The 17454-nt window shown below is 47.0% G+C and overlaps 1 protein-coding gene across 1 annotated transcript in view; it reads right to left on the reverse strand.

Annotated features, from left to right (window-relative positions):
* The window catches only part of Usp22 (ubiquitin specific peptidase 22), a 29697-nt gene extending 13710 nt beyond the window's left edge, over positions 1-15987 (reverse strand). The window contains exons 1-5 of the mRNA XM_006973584.4: positions 15288-15987; positions 8104-8236; positions 6109-6222; positions 2257-2358; positions 1350-1519 (exon numbers count right to left, since the gene is read on the reverse strand). Of these exons, the coding sequence (XP_006973646.2) occupies positions 1350-1519; positions 2257-2358; positions 6109-6222; positions 8104-8236; positions 15288-15842 (1074 nt within the window). The 5' untranslated portion in view covers positions 15843-15987. The remainder of the gene's footprint in view (positions 1-1349; positions 1520-2256; positions 2359-6108; positions 6223-8103; positions 8237-15287) is intronic.
* Between the last annotated feature and the right edge of the window lie 1467 nt (positions 15988-17454).

Here is a 17454-nt window from a genome sequence, read left to right on the forward strand (position 1 = left end):
GCCTCTACCAGGGTGGAGAGAACAGCCCCCAACAAATGACCAGTTCACAACTGACCAGGCAAGGTGGTTTATACAGGATGTCTTGGGGGCAGAGTCAACCAGTGATTGGTTAGTTTCACAAATCAGTTGGCCAGGGGCAGAGATGGCTCTGATCTGACTGAGCCAAACTGTGTTTCTTTCATTGGCCTTATCTGAGCCATCTTTCCCTACTTCTGGGCTCCAAGGTCAGGGTGGGTTTCTTTAGCTAGCCCCTTTTCCCTACTAAGTATCCTCAGTCACCAGTAGCTGCAGGAGTTAGTAACAGGCTGGACTAGGACAAGAATTGGAAAACTTGTTCTGGAAAGGCCAGCTGAATCATTTCAGTTACAAAGCCACTGTGTAACTCTGCCCTCTGCTCAATCCTGCCCAAGGCAGCCCTGACAACACATGAGCAAAGATACCTAGATGCACACTGATAGAAGCTCACTGAAAGAAATGAGGACAGCCTGCCGGCTTCTGTGCAGGACAGGGCACCCCATTTCTACAATGGAAAAAGAAGTTATTTTAGCTCTGATTCCTGGTTTAAGGCCACTAAGACAGTAAGTAGTTGCTGAGACCATGCCTGAGCCATGGGACATTGCTTTGCTTAGGGGGTACATATGGATAGGCACAACACAAGTGCAGCTATCGTGAGATCAAGGACAGCCTTAGCAAGCACCGACTGTCTGTGCTCCAGTCTGTAGAGCAGAGGCCTTTGACAAAGCACACCTGGGAAGGGTTATCCACTTCCGCTGAGAAGGAAGCAGGAAAAAGGGCTGATGCAAATCTGCAGAATTTCCTGAATGCAGGGGGCAGACAACAGTATTTTTAAAAAAAAAAAAAAAAAAAAAAACAAAAAACCTTATGATTTATTGATTTTATTTTATATGTATTGGCATTTTACCTGCATGTATATCTGTGTGAGAGTGTCAGATCCCCTGGAACTAGAGTTACAGATAGTTGTGAGCTGCCATGTGGGTTCTGGAAACTGAACTGGGGTCTTCTGTAAGAGCAGCCAGTGCTCAATCTCTGAGCCAACTCTTCAGTCCCCAGACAACAAAATTTACACATGAAACTGCCAGGATTCCTAGAGATAGATGAATACCATCCATAAGCTGACTCTGCCCACTTTGGGGCTCCTCTCCTTAGTGAACAATATGCCTCCAAAAACCAAACCAACAACCCATCTCTAGCAATCTCTTTGTAAAAGCCATGTCTTCCACAGTACAGTCACATAGTGAAATATAATTAGGCAAGGTTATCATCAACTGTTTCATTTCTCTTTAAAAAGGGGGAAAAGAAAGCGGTTGTATAGCTGTTCCTGCACTCACCTCCTGGAAGAGAGAGGACATCTCACAGACCAGGCAGGAGCTGGGGCTCTGCATCTCACAGCGGTGCCTGTCTGACAGGAAGAAATCTCTCAGAAGCGGTGTGTGGGTCAGCGCCTGCACGATGCAATTCATGAAGCACGTGTTTCCCAGGTTGATCAGTCCACGCAGACCTGAATGGGGAGCCATCGAGAGCAGGGTCACCTGTGCACTAAGCTCAGACTCAGGACACCAAAACCCAGCAGAAGCTTCCTTTACATCTCCACGACCAGTCACTTTCTTCAACTCATTCAAGCAGCATGAGCAGAGTAGGAAAGTGTAGTGTTCTCTAATTTCTGTGTGGACTGCAGGACGCTCATCACCACTGCCCCCTCCACTTTGTCCTTTATGTTCTCACAGTAATGTCCAAATGTATTCACTATGAAAACAGGCAGGTCAGAATGGAGCCTAATGAGGCAAGACACTCTTCAAACAAGCTCTAAACTATATACTTCTTCCTTTTTAGAAGAGGTGGTCATCAGCTGGGGTGGTGTTGGCCTATGCTTTTAACCCCAGCACTCAGGAGGCAGAGGCAGGCAGATCTCTTTGAGTTTGAGGCCAGCCTGGTCTACAGAGTGAGTTCCAGGACAGCCAGGACTACACAGAGAAACCCTGTATCGAAAACCCAATATCCTCACTTATTGGCATATCATCTCTCCATGAAGAGCAACTCTGACCAGAACATGCTCTAGTCCGTTCAAACATACAGATGCCAAGGAACTAGGAGGGATCATCTCCACTCATCCCTCTGCAACCCACATCTACAGCAGCCCCAATCCTGGAAGGCCATTTGGTCAAGGCCCAGCCAGAACCCTGCACTAAGAAATGCAAGGCTTTCTATCTGTCTAACACTGCATGCCCCCTCACCCACCTATGGTACAGTTGGAAGTGATCTTCCGCCTCTTCGGGTTGTGCTTCAGCAATTCCAGCTCCCGCTTGGTTGGTTCCCAAGTTGAAAACTTCTCTCCAACACCTGAGGAAATGGAAAACAGTCTCAGGCACTGTTACCTAAGTTCTCTTGGAAATAAAAGCTGTGACGACTTGACACCCACTGGACTGCATTGCAGACAGGCACCCTTCTTCTAAGGCCCTGCTGTGCTGTGAGAGGTGCAAGATCACTGCAGGAGCTTCCCTCCGTGAGTGTCTATAAACACACTATGGTTACTAAGTCAAGGAAGGTAACCCATCAAACTGCCAGACACTAATGTTTCTCAAATGCCTTAGATCTTGGGGTACAGAGATGGCAGCATCAGCTCCAACGGGGGCAACCTGGTAAGTCATGAAGGATCTTCCTGAAAATGTGACTGACAGGGAAAAGCACTTTGAGTCTGGAATGCAGCTTGGTAGAGCATTTGCCTACCATACGTGTGGTCCATGTTTGACCCCTAGAACTGCTGAAGAAATAGAAAAGGCATTTTATTTGTATTGCTAGTTTGTTGTCTGCATTATGGTCTCACTGTGTTGCCCTGGCTGGCCTGGAACTTGCCATTTAGACTGGGCTGGCTTCAAACTCAGAGATCAGCCTGCCCATCCCCGAAGTGCTAGGACTGTGAGCCTGCTGAAAATGCACTTGTGATCTGCTTACTGAACATACTGCAGAGGACCAGAATCCATGACAATGATATCCAAAAGATAATGCAGAGCACACTTTGTTCTTACCTCACTCAGAGGGACTTGTCCTACACTACTTAAAATTTCTAATTCAAGAAGCTTTAATAATACATCACTTGGCCAGACTGCATCAGAATGAACACGAACTGGTATATGAACATCAACTAATACTTCAAGTGTCCTGTACAAAGAAATAATATATCCTCACATAATGGTGATATGTATTGTTTTGAGGGGACAGAAACAACCTGCTAAACACAGAACTCTGACTCCTAAGAGCACCTGTTTCTGCCTTCATTTGTGTGCTGCTCAGTTTTCTGTCAACCTGACACAGCTAGGATCATCTGGGAGAAGAGGGCCTCAGCTGAAGAACTGTTTCCATTAAACTGGCCTGTGGGGAGTGCCACCCTTGGGCAGGTGGTCTGGGGTGTGTAAGACAGATAGCTGAGTGAGATGGGAAGCAAGGCAGTATACAGCTTTCCTCCATGGCCTCTGCTTTAGTTTCTACCCTGACTTCCCTCAGTGATGGACTGTGACCCGAAAGGATAAGATGTTTTTGGTCAGTGTTTTATTCACAGCAATAGAAAGCAAACTAAGACAAAAAAACAAACAAAAAAAAAAACCCCAGCCAAGTCAGGGTTGTGCTCTACTTCCCCATGCACACAGCAATGCAAACCACTGTGAGCCTCTTGGGGGAGGGGGGGATGGTGTGCTGATAGTCTTATGTCAACTTGACACACAAACTAGAGTTATTCCAAAGGAGGGAACCTCTATTCAGAAAATGGCTCTGTAAGATTCAGCTGTGAGGCATTTTGGGCTGGTGGTCCTGGGTTCTGTAAGAAAGGAGGCTGAGCAAGCCATATGGAACAAGCTAGTAAGCAGTACCCTTCCATGGCCTCTGCATCAGCTCCTATCTCCAGGTTCCTGCTCTGTTTGAGTTCCTGTGCTGACCTCCTTTGAAGATGAACAGCAATATCTAAGTGTAAGCCAAATAAATCCTTTCCTCCTCAACTTGCTTTTTGGTCATAGTGTTTCATCACAGAAATCAAAACCCTAACTAAGACATCAGGTAAACCCAGAAGTAATAAAGAACAATGCTGTATCTGTGACTAAGTGTGTGACAGAAACATTAAACTATGGTGCTACCAGAGCCACAAAGCACCTGCCAGGAGTGCAGGAGTCCAAGCCACCTGGGGAAGCTAGCCACTCCATTCTCCACCCACGATCAGAAAATGGTGCCTTTCCTACAAGGAACTGGTATGTTACTTTTGAAATTACTTCAGAGAGCACATTTTCATTGGTCAGGGATGTCTGCAGGCAGAATCATTCAGTCTGGATGAGCTGGGTGGAGACACTGATTTGGTAAGGGCTGGGCTAAGCCAGGTCCTCAAATGTGCCCTCAGATTGAGTTTTGCCTTACTCAGGCAGTGCCCCTTAGGAGTCACAACCACTGGTAATGAAGGGATGAGCTGCTGGAGAGGCCGATCTGCACAAAGGCAGCACTGGCTGGCTGCCTCTCCATTGCTCCTTTTGTCTCACTGTCTCATCAAGTTCTACTCTCACATCTCAAAGAGGTGCAGGCTCACTGTGACCGGCCTCCCGTGTTAAGGACACTATAGAGATAAAATTTAAAATGCTTCTAAATCATATGTATTTTAAGTCATTTCACTGGGTTGGGGAGATGGCTTCGTGGCTAAAGTGCTTGCTATGTAAGCTCGACAACCCAAACTAGGATCCTAGCACCCATGTAAAACCCAGGCACAATAGCATGTGCCCCTAACTCCAGTGCTGCGGGGCAGAGTCAGTCCAATCCGAGGGGCTTACTGACAAGATGATCTTTCTGAAATGTTGAGTTCCAGGTTGGAGATCCAACAGAATACCTGCTGTTGACATGAGGGCATGCACACCATTGCACACTGACAATTGCACATAAACAAAATGCAAAACTCCTTTCATCACTATGGGTTTCTTTTCCAGGATTACTGTGTATACAGTTAACTATGAGATTTTGTTAAGGCTGCAGTGCATATAAAAATCAGGTGGTGGCGGCACACACCTTTAATCCCAGCACTTGGGAGGCAGAGGCAGGTGGATCTCTCTCTGAGTTGAAACCAGTCTAGAAAAACAAGTTCCAGGACAGCCAGGGCTACACAGAGAAACCCTGTCTCAGATCTTTGTGTAGCACTTATTATAATGGAAGACTTCTCTTAAATTTCTAATGGTATTATCTCCATGATGCATCTAACTCCACTGTCACGAGTAGCTCATATCATTTAGGCACAAGCACTGTGGTGGCTTGAAAGAAAATGGTCCCCAAAGGGAGTGGCACTATTGGAGGTGTGGCCTTGTTAGAGTAGGTGTGGTCTTGTTGGAGGAAGTGTGTCACTGTGGAGGCGCTTTAGGGTCTCATATGCTCGAGTCATGCCCAGTCAGAGAGACTACTTCCTGTTGCCTGTGCAAAATGCATAACTCTCAGTTACCTCTCCTAAGTATCACGTCTACCTGTACAACGCCATGTCCTGCCATGATGATAACGGACTGAACCTCTCAACTGTAAGCCACCACCTCAACTAAATGTTGTCCTTTATAAGAGGTGCCGAGGTCATGGTGTCTCTTCACAGCAATAGAAACCCTAACTAAGACAGGCACATTTCAACAGTTTTCGTTTCTTCCTTTTTTGTAATGCTGAGGTTCAAGCCCGAGGCCATGTATATGCTAGGCAATGGCTCCTCCACAGAGCCAGACACCTGGCCCAATATTTAAGGAATTTCCACACTAGTCCAGCAAGAAGCAATACAACATCCCAATCTGACAGGGTTGAGAATGGATTAAAAAAAAAAAAAGGGAGGGATTGTAATGTCTAACAGACCCTCTGTGGAGAGGAAGGACACAGCCTGGGATATTTTGGTGGAAGAGCCATCCATCTCCCCTAAGGACCAATAACCCATGTCAGCTAAACCTACATGGTTCCTGCATTAGTTTCATCACTTCTGTGAGCTGTGTGACTGGCACAGGAAAAGTAGGACTTGTTTTTTTCTCTCCTCCCCAGGCCAAGCCAGCTTCCTTGACCATTTTTTGGTCCCCTAACCTTCTCTCGAAGCACTGAACACACCTTGCAACTTCCAAGCCTTGCGCTGCTCCTCTTTGGCAATGATTTCTATGTCCTTGTCATAGATGTAGTCCTGACACAGGAAGCAGTATATACCGCCATACATCAGGTCAATAGCTGCAGGCAGAAAGGAGGGAAGAGAACAAAATTAAATCTAGCGTGGCAAGATAGTGCTTCAGGCAGCTGAACATGAGCCAAGTGCTCTAGACACCCCTGTGAGCTGCAGGGGTGCCAACTGTGAAGGTTTATCCAGGGTGGGTGAAGTGTGTCTGCTGTCTCCAGAAGTTTCTCCAAGGGCTGAGCAAGAATGGGAGGCACACATCTGAGGCTGGCAGTACTGATTCAAGGATCAGGATGCTCTGCTTCAGCTGTGCAAGCACAGAACTCAAAACTAGGGCAAAAGTTCACGGAGTTTTTATTTTAGATCCACAAGGGTTCTCAGGGACCTGACTGGGGAACGAGACTTTGTCACATCCTGAACAGCTGGCAATCTTGTAAGAGAGACGACTAATAGCTATCTGCTGTTTCCTATTATCTTGACTATGTGTCGTTCTTTCTCCAGGGACAGGTGAAACAGGTTCCACTAAAAAAACCTTGATGTCACAGCACAGAAACTGAACCTATAAAGGTATCTGTCCCAACTGCTACTTCAAAATTAAAGGTTAAGGTTGCTGGGCGACAGGGAAAATTCCAGGAGTCACTTTCTGAGGTGCTGCCAGACTCTGAACTCTACTATAACTGCAGGGGAAAGAAAAAAACAAAAGCCTGGAAAACACACAGATGGGACAGAAACCACCCCATCTGAGTCAAGGGAGAAATCTTAGGGAAATGAGAATCTATTTCAAGAGAAATGAAAATAAAAACCTCTCGGGCATGGTGATGCACACCTTTAGTCCCAGCACTCAGGAGGCAGAGGCAGGTGGATCTCTGAGTTTGAGGCCAGCCTGGTCTACATAGTGAGTTCCAAGACAGCCAGGCTGGTATACAGAGAAACCCTGTCTCAAGAAGAAAAAAAAGAAAGGAAAGAAATTGGGTGGTGGTGGTGGTGGTGCATGCCTTTAATCCCAGCACTCAGGAGGCAGAAGCAGACAGATCTCTGTGAGTTGGAGGCCAGCCTGGTCTACAGAGTGAGATCCAGGACAGGCACCAAAACAACACAGAGAAACTCTGTCTCAAAAAAACCAAAGAAGAAAGAAAAAAAAAACCTATCACACTAAAACTTAGGGACTTGGGGAGCGGGTGGACACAGTGCTAAGATGGAAATTGGTGGCTGTATGTGCTTACATTAACCAAGACCAAGCCAAGTGTGATGATGCATGCCTAGAATCCTAGCATGCTGAAGGCTGGCAAAGGAGGAGCCTATGTCTGAGGCTATCCTGGGCTATGTAACAAGACTGTTGAAAAGAACAAAGCAACTGCTGGACATGGTAGACATAACCTATAATGCTAGCACTGGGGAGGTGGAAGCAGGCTAATCTCAAGTTCAATTCAAGGTCGCCTTTGGTTGCATGACAATTTCACAGCCTGAGACTGCCAACAACAACACCACACACAAACACAAGCACATACACAACTATTTCACACACAGGTACAACTACTTCATATATCTGATGTCATATGATGCTCAGCTAGCCTTTCATGAACCTGCATTAATGAAAACCCATTGCTAAAATACGACACCAGTTTAAAAGGCTGCAAGCAAACAGGCACCACCCACTCGAGAGTTCAGTTTCACAAGGACCTTTTTGTTTGTTTTTTTCCAAGACAAGGTTTCTCTGTGTAGTTTTGGTGCCTGTCCTGGAACTCACTCTGTAGACCAGGCTGGCCTCGAACTCAGAGATCTGCCTGGCCCTGCCTCCCGAATGCTGGGATTAAAGGCGTGCGCCACCACCGCCCGGCTCACAAGGACCTTTTATCATACTGGGCTCTAGGGGAAGACAACATGCTAATGGAGCCAACTTTGCCTGCTCCTGTCCCCGCTGCAGGAGGGTGCCTTACCCAGGTTGTGCCGCTTTGACTTTGCATGGTCATGGATGTGTTTCTTTGTGAAACAGCCGAAGAAGACGCAATAGAGGCAAGAGTGCAGCCGGTTCAGGTGGATGCCGCAGACATGGCAGACACAGGACTTTGCCTGAAATTTGGAGAAGTAGTTGTGAGCAGTGTGGACACAACAGGAGTTCCCAAGGGGAAACATGGAGTCCAAGTCAAGGGTCACAAACGGGACACTAGTGGGAGGAAGTACAGGAACTGTCTTCTTGTCTTACCACCTTAACACATCACTCCACTCTTCCTGTTTTCCCCAAAGTGCTTAGTTTAGCTCAAAAGCAAATCAACAAGAGAACAGCCATCATTTTCTCACACCCAGTACTGAACGGCGCCCCAGGCAAGTGCCTCGAGCACTCCCGCCAGCAGTTCATACCCAGCCATCTTTAATCCAGGTACCATTTTGAGGCCTGGGAATCAAAGTCCTAAAAAGATATGTAATGAGTTTAAAAGAAAACCAAAACCAAAACAAAACAAAAAACCAAAAACACCAAAAGAAGCATGAATCAAAACAATACACAGGAACAAAAGAGAAAAATACACTGCTAAAAATAAGGTCACAGAAACCCAGCAATTCAACCACAGCAAATACGAATCCAGGGGTAGACAGTTCTACATGCTCACACTGTGAAACTTCAGTAACCCCACCCCCACACTTCGTCCCCTATAGACAAAGAGAAGCTAAAACCAGGATTCTTAAGTGTAGATAAGAACTTAGACGCCTTTTTCCAGGTGGCTTTATCAACTACAGAAACTTAAGAAAACACAGAGTTAGGATATACGACCATCTGGCAGAGACTAAGTGGTCATAAAACATCCCGAACTCCCCAAACCCTGGAGACAGCTCATAAAACTCCTCAACACGGTTGCTGAACAAACAAGAAATAAAGATAACATGAAAAACTACTGATATGAACCTAAAAGAGGGATGCGGGCGGTGGGAGATGAATTATGTGGTCTGTGCTTTTAAAAACTAGCCTCGCAAAGAAAGGCGCGTGTGCTCCTTCCAACCTCCCTGCTGTGTGGAGAGGTTGGGAACGAGCCCCCCTGCCGAGGCTTGTAAACTTCATTTGCTCCTTGCTTTTGCATTCTGTACCTGAGGTCTCTGGTGGCTTCTTTGGGGACACGATCTGGGCATAACAACACTACCCAACAACATGCCAGTTTGTAGCACTAGGGGCCAGGTATGGAAAGAGGAAGGGCCAGAGTTATGAATGCTCACTGGGCAACCAGGGCACAATTTGACATAGATATCAACAGCAAGAATGAATTATTGCCAGGCGGTGGTGGCACACGCCTTTAATCCCAGCACCTGGGAGGCAGAGCCAGGCGGACCTCTGTGTGTTCAAGGCCAACTTGGTCTACAGAGCAAGTTCCAGGACAGGCTCCAAAACTACACAGAGAAACCTTGTCTGGGGGGGAGGGGGTGGGGGACACATGACACAAAAAACAAAAAAACTTAAACCTGATAAAAACAAAAGGCATCCAAGGCCAGGTGGTGGTGGTGCACGCTTTTAATCCCAACACTCAGGAGGCAGAGGCAGGCGGATCTCTGTGAGTGCAAGGTCAGCCTGGGCTACAGAGTAAGTTCAAGGAAAGGCACAAAGCTACACAGAGAAACCCTGTCTCGAAAAACAAAACAAAAGGCACCCAAGTCCGTACTACAATTACTGCTATACAAGCACACATACTAGCTCTCCCAAAGTCTTCTTGCTAGGAGAATTCCATAAAACAACTGCAGTGGGAAAGACAAAACAAAGCCCGTTTTCTATAACCATCACGTAACAACCGACTTAAACAGAATCATTTGTGGATACTAGAATCACCAGATGAAATAACAACAGTACTCAAAAATTGCAAAACTAGACCAAATATCTACCAAGTCAATGAACAGATAGATACACAGTGCCACTACCCTGTACCAAAGACATGCCGATATGGGCACGGGCATGATCACAGGTTATGAAACACACAGTACAAGTCAACCATGCAGACTTTGGCTAGGGAGGACAGGGAGCATATGCAATGTGCCAAAATTTGGTGGAGGTGGCAGACTGCATAGTACTGAACACTCCACTTCATGCTCCAGTGTTTCTTCAAGATGGAAACTGGCATGCTCTGGGTGGCATGGCTGTACAGAGTTGTTCAACTGCTCTCTATCTGCTGTACTTGGACTACTGGGTTTCTGGTTTTTTGCTGCTACACCTGTGCTTAGGTTTGGATCCAGAGTGCACAGCAGGTCTACCTGTTGAACATGTGGTCCCAGTCACTTCTCACTGTAATTGAAGGCAATGCAAGCCAGTATTTAAGTATGGACTGTGTATGAGATGAGATGGCCATATTCACTTGTTATTCCTGGACAGTGTTCATTATTATGGTCATAGGACTATGTCCTCATTCTATGGAGGTCGATGGCAATAATTACCCAGATGTCATCAACTGATTCTCAGACAATTTGAGGAAAAGAATGGCAAAAATGGAGCTAGCGATGGCTCAACAGTTAAAAGCACTGGCTGCTTTTGCAGGACCAGAGTTCAATTCCCAATACCCATATGGCAACTCACAACTTTCTATAACTCCATTTCTAGAGGACCTGGACGCTCTCTTCTGGCCTCTGCAGAGAACCACAATAGTACACAACATACATCAGGCAAAAACACTCACATACATAAAATAAAGAATGGCAAAAATGAACCAATGAGCCTACATAAATATATGACAATCTTTTATGACATGTTATTTATTGTAGATATCTTGTTTTTATGGAAGTATTAAAGTGAATATATAAGCTGTACAGTTCCTGGATTTATATGAGACACAACAAAATGTTCACAGCAGTGTAATTTCTAACACCCCAACACCAAAAATAAAAATGTTCATTATGAGTATAAATAAATGCTGGAACAGTTGATCAGCAGAGTATTATGCAGCAAAAAAATGAAGGCTGTAATCTGTATTGTGAATGAGTCTCAACATACACAACACCAAGAGAAAGGAGCTACACAAATAAGCACACACCACAATGCTCCCATCACATGAAGTACAGAGGCAAGCAAGCAAACCAAACGCCATGAAAACCTTACTAGATGCTTATGAAGATGAGGGTAAGGATTTGGAGAAAGAGATGGGTGCTCTCCTCTGTGGTGCTGTCCTGTTCTTAAAATGTATTATACTTACTTGTGTGAGAGTATACAAATGTCACAGGGGACGTGCAGAGGTCAGAGAACCATCTGTGGAAGCTGGCTCTCTCTTACCATGTGGGTCCTGGGACCAAGTTCAGGCCATTAGGTTCAGTGGCAAGCACCTCTACCCATTGATCCGTCCTGCTGGCCCCACAGTAGTCTTTTATGTCTACTCTATTAAATCATCAAATGTACACATCCTCTACAGATGGTTCGAAAAGCAGAATACAAAATACACAACACAAAAAAGGACCTGCATAGTTCAATTAATAGGTGAAATGCTGCAATAATGTAAAGACTCATACCTGAGTGGAAGAGCATGGGGGAGTGGTGAGAAAAGAGTAAACAGAGTTAAAGCTGTGGAATAAACCTGTGTCATATTCCAACACATGAAATCAGCAGGGTCTCCGCGCTAGCCTCAGAGCAGGAGAAAGTCCTCATGGAAGGCCTGCCTCTCTCCACATGGCGACTCTGCTGTACACAGATGTGCACAGTGAGACTAAGGAGGAACTGCGGGTTTGCCACTTGCAAGGAAGACACATCTTATCTTTCTGGGCTGGTAGATCAAAAAATGCCAGGACAGCTTCCCTTCTGAATATTATCAGCTAGACAACAAACTAGAATTTGCAATGAATACAGAGAACAGGAAGTGGTCTTTGATACAGTCTTAAAACCCTCACTTTTAACAAAACACAATGGCACACACGTGTGATCCTAGCACTTTGAAAGTTGAAGCAGGACTTTTGAGTTTGAGGCCAGCATGAACTACATAGGGAAATGCTTCCTTTAAAAAAGCAAGCAAACAAACAAACAAAAAACAAATATTAATAATAACCCTCCCTTTATATCTTTTATATTACGTGAGCACTGTTCCTTGTGGTAGCTCACAGCAACATGTTGCTTTCAGGCTATTGAAGTATGTCTAGCACAAACAGAAATTTAACCTATATTTAAAATGGCATATATAGCGAGTGGTGACTGTGTGTTACAGTTTAAGACCCTAAGGTGGATGCTATTTACCCACAGAGCTTATTTGTAGTCTGTCTTCTGGGTTCATTAATCCCAAGTGAAGGGTTTACTTTAAATTAAGGGTTTAATGCATAGAGCTGGGGGGGGGGACCTTCAAAACTCTAGAGTATTTCATAAAACATGGTCAAAATCAAAACTCATGATGCTTAAACAAAGGCAGGTATTAACCCCAGAACCTGTGAGGCCATCCTATTTAGAAAAGGTGTTACAGTCTAATAACACCAGACTGTCTGGGTTAGCACTAAATGCTGGCACAGTATCCTCCCCTCCTGAGAGATAGTAATAGGACCAGAAGCTAAACCCATGTGAATGACAAATGGAGACTGGAGACTGTAGCCAGGGTCATGGAAGAGGGAGGCCAGGATGAATCTTCAGAGTCCTGGCAGGGAAGCCCTTCTGACATTTCACTGTCAGAAGTTTTACACTGTCATTTGTTACAGCAGTCCTAGGCCAGGGACACAGGATTCATATCAGCTGTTACCTTAGTTTCCATCCTAAAAAAATACTTCTAAATTTAAAGATGAATTTCCAGTCATCCTCAAGGCTCAGGTTTAAAAACAAAAACAATTTAGGCACCAGCAATGAAACAGCTAGGGAGAGGCACAGTGGGGGTGCACAGGGTGCTGATGGGGCACCTGTAGAGCCACACAGCCTGGCTTCTAGAGCCAGTGGTAGCTGGGCTGCTTTCCACCTACAAAGAGTGGCTGTTGTGATTTCTTCAGAGGAACGTGGCTCCTGAGCTGGCAGCAGCCTGCCTAGGGTCAGCCTGCCCATCAGCCAAAGCTGGCTCTGTGGATTGTGGGAACTGATAGTTAACTTGGAATGGGCCTTGCATTGGAGCCTTTGCCACAAAATTCACACTAAGGTGCTGTCACACCCTACAGGCTGCAAACAACCCTGACAGACACCTATGATGCTTCTCAGTTTTTTAATTGTCACATAGTAGTTTCATTATGACATCTTAATACATATTTATCTCTGTACCTTATTTAAACTCACCTCCAATACTATCTGTCTCCTCCCCACAATTTCTCAGATTTCCTCCCCCATCAGAAGTCCCCTTCTGCATCACTGTCCTGTTTAAAGTCCTCTGGGTCTAGACTCGGGAGTGGTGTGGTTCAGTGACATGGTAGTCTACCTCTAGTCCTTTGAGAAAGCTCCACTGGTTTACAAAAGGCTGTAGAAGATTACACCCCCACTAGCAGTGTACATCTCCCCCTTCTCCCATAACATATTTTCTGTCAGTTTTCTTGGGAGTAACTATTTTGCCCGGGGTGGGATGAAATTTCCATTCAGTTTTAACTAGCATTGCTCTAATGGCTGAAGATCAACACTTTTCCAGATATTTGTCTTCTTTTTCTCACCATTACACATGGCCAAACTTGTTGGTTGGTTGTTTTGTTTTTCACGACAAGGTTTCTCTGTGTAGTTTTGGTGCCTGTCCTGGATCTCGCTCTGCAGACCAGGCTGGCCTTGAACTCACAGCGCCTGCCTCTGCCTCCCAAGTGCTGGGATTAAAGGTGCCCGGCCTGGTCTAACATTTTTTTTTTTTTTTTAAGAATAAGTGGCTTGTGAAATGAAAACATTCTGAGCTGGAGGGAACTTCAGGAGTGGAGTTCTGCACACAAGCTCAGGCACCTTCGCGAGCACGATTACCTGCCTCTATTTCCTACTTCACTGTAGCCCAACAAAAGATGATTTGTGAGTGTTGCACTGGTTTCTGAATTTTGGGTTGTGCAGATCATTTAATAAAGAATTTCTAGCATAGTGAAAATTTAAATATTGAGCTGAGCAGTCCTAATTTAAAAGGAAAATTTTCATTTCCTTATGTGATGCTATACAGAACTAGAGTCAGGGGAGATGGAGGGGAGCAAAAAATAGAAAGAGAAAGGGGGGTAGGGGGATCCCCCATTTACTCCCATGTAAAAACGAGTTTTACAACACATCTCAATCCAGGAAGCAACAGAATGGCGCAGTGACAAAATTAGGACCCGTGCAACACTGGTGTCAATCTGGCATTTTTGTGCCAGGGATGATGGTTCACCTCTGTAATCCCAGTCCTCACAAAACTGAGACAGGAGGATCGGTGTTAAAGGCCAGCCTAGGTTACACAGAAAGACTCCCGTCTCAAAATACAAAATAACCCAAGTCTTAGTATTTTTGTTTAAGGGCATATGCTTCTATTACAAAAAATCTCTGATCCTAACAGGCTGTTAGAGAACAGAGAATTTAATACTTGACATGACATGCAACCCGGCAGATCTGTCAGTTTTCCCGTTAAGAAATGCGAATCAAGAAGGAAACAAACAAAATTCCCCATTCCAGTTTTCACCTTCAAAAGCAAACTGCAATAATGAAGTTTAAGATTAAAGGTGAACGTTTTCCGATATCCAAATCACTAATAATATAATCACAGTTGCTGGGATTTGCAGGACCAGTAAACACCACAACAGCCACCACTACCTCGATGGCTGCGAATGTCAATCACCTCCTACAACCTAAAATCTCGCTTCCGGCCAGCCTCAGCTGTCGGCTGCGGGTCTCAGCTCCGGCCGCTATCCACAGAGCACCCTGCAGACCCCGACCCCGCACGGCGACCTTCACAGACAAGAACTACTCGGCCTCGAACGCCTAGGCTGACGGCAGAGGCGGAGTCTTCCTCCTCGGATTCATTTTTTTTTGCTCGACCCCCCCCCCCCCCCCGCCTCCACAGCACCTAGAGGCTTCCTCCCGCCACCATCCCACGGCCCCAGGAGGTCCCTTGCCCCTCCCCGCATCGCGAGGCTTCTCCCCGCTCCCTCCCCTCGTTCCCTCCCTACACCGCGAGGCCTTCCCCACACCCCCACCCCGCACCGACAAGCTTCCCTCCCACTCCCCCCCCCACTCCCCGCGTCCCAGGCAGGAGAGCGGCGCAGGCCTGGGGCACACCTTGCGCTTGCGGGCCTCGGCCGTTCCGCTCCACACGAAGCACTGGTAGATGGCCCGCAGGTTTTGCTTCCAGTTGTCCACCTTGAAGCTGCCCAGGTGCGAGCAGCCCGGCGGCGCCACGGCCACCTCAGCATCCATGGCCTCGACCTCAGGCTCGGGCCGAGCAACCATGGCTGGCAAGGCCCGGGCGCGCGGGGCGGGCGGCGACGGGGGCGAGGACGACGCCAGCGCGGCGAGAACAAAGCGGGCGGACAAAGACTGCGCTGAGAACCGAGGCAGGCGACCGCAGCACCGACGGCTCGCGCTGCACCCTCCAGCTCCGAGGAGGGCGGGGCGGGGCGGGGCGGGGCTGTCCGCGGGAGAGCATAACGTCACCCAGCCCGGCGGCTGCAAGTGCGCAGGCTCCGCCGCGCAAGGCCCCGCCCCACAGCCCCACTGGAGCCCGCTGGCTCCTGCGAGACGCTGGGGGCGAGGGGGGGTGGGGCCAACGGAATCCCGCCCTCGCGTCGCGCCATTGGTTGTCTTCCAGTCTGCGGCACGGTCGGCGGTTGTCATAGGCTGGAGGGCTGGTCCGGTTTGCTTTGGAGCCGCCTCCCGAGGCGCCAGCGACGAGGCGTTTCCAGTCGCCACTTGGAAGGCGGGGCGTGCTAAGGATTGGGTAAAGCCGAGTGTCCGTCAGGCCGCTGAACCGGTTTGCACCGGCCTGAGCTCTGCCGCAAAGAGGCGGGACGCCGGACGGGGTGGGGCGGGGCCTGCGTCTGCGCTTTCTCTTCTGGGCGGGTGTGGCAGGTTCTGTTTGTTGGTCACTGGAGTTTCTTGTATGGGCCTTTCTGCAGACTGCCATCTTGGCAACTGTGTTGGGGTACCGCAGTGCCACGGCGGGGGTTGGGTGCGGCAAGAACACAGACTGAGATTCCTTCCCTAGGGTCTAATCCAGTGCTTTCCTGTTGAACTAGAATGCCAGCCGGCACACGAATATTTTTTTTAGTGGCTACAAAGCAACAAGAAGCAGGGAAAATTAATTTTAACAAGTAATCCAAGACAATATCATGTCAACATGTGATCTTGTAAAATTGTTAGTGAGATATTGTAAAAAGTTTGCATTGGCTTTGAAATCTCGTATTTTACACATTTGGTACAGCATAGTCAATTTGTACTAGCCACATTACACACACTGGATACTATTAAGTGGGGACAGTATAGACCGATCATGCATTCAGTCCTCCTATCTGGGGGTTACACAGATGAGCAGTCAACCAACTCAAGTTTTCCCTCCCTACAAATTGTATCTACTGAATAATTAGCTCCCCCCATCATTATTCCTTAAACATTATAGCAGCTAGGTGTCAAATTCTGGTGACAGGTACCCATGATGTGGAACAGTGAAATAATTTACCAAGGCAGAAAAAGGCAGAAGTAGAGAATTCATCAAATGCACTCCAAGTAACAGCAGCTAGCAGGCAAAACGGCGGAGAGAAGTTGCCAACAGACATTCTGAGGACTGCTTTTATAGGGAGAGGGGATTGTCCTATGTAAATAGACAGCATTTCCATGTCATGGTTCCCAGGAGCAACTGCAGGTGAGGCTGGTCTGATCAGCAGCAGCCTGGCCTTGAAGCAGTGATGGTCTTACCCAAGCTTAGATGTGGCTTAGCATGCTGTCTTATGCTATGATGAACTGAGTATCACTCAGAGATGAGTTAAAACATGCAGAAGATTGGGCGGGGGGGGGGGGGGTCTTGTGTCTGTGTACACCACTATTTGGGAACTATTCAGGTTGACATAGAAGGAACACTTGAGCCCAGGAGTTTGTGGCCAGCCAGTGGCCAGATAGTGAGACTCATATTAAAGAGAGAAAGAAAGGGGAAACAAACAAACAAACCCCAAAACCCAACATGCAGGCCATATAGGTTAGAGGCAAATATTACACCATTTTACAGTTAGCTCTTGAGCATCTGAGGGTTTTGGTGTTCTGAGGGAAAACTGTGTGTAAACGAGTTGCCCAGGGCAGATTGGGGGGTGGGGACTGAATAAAAGTACAAGCAAAGAGACCAGGGAAGCCCCTTGGCTTAGGTGGTGCTATTCATGTGTTCACATCCCACATGCTCCCTGTCCTGCAGCATTCCAACACAGGTGGGACAGAACAGAAACTGCCATCCAGATTGTCA

Source organism: Peromyscus maniculatus, chromosome 8, assembly GCF_049852395.1.
Source record: "Peromyscus maniculatus bairdii isolate BWxNUB_F1_BW_parent chromosome 8, HU_Pman_BW_mat_3.1, whole genome shotgun sequence".
NCBI classification, from domain to species: domain Eukaryota; kingdom Metazoa; phylum Chordata; class Mammalia; order Rodentia; family Cricetidae; genus Peromyscus; species Peromyscus maniculatus.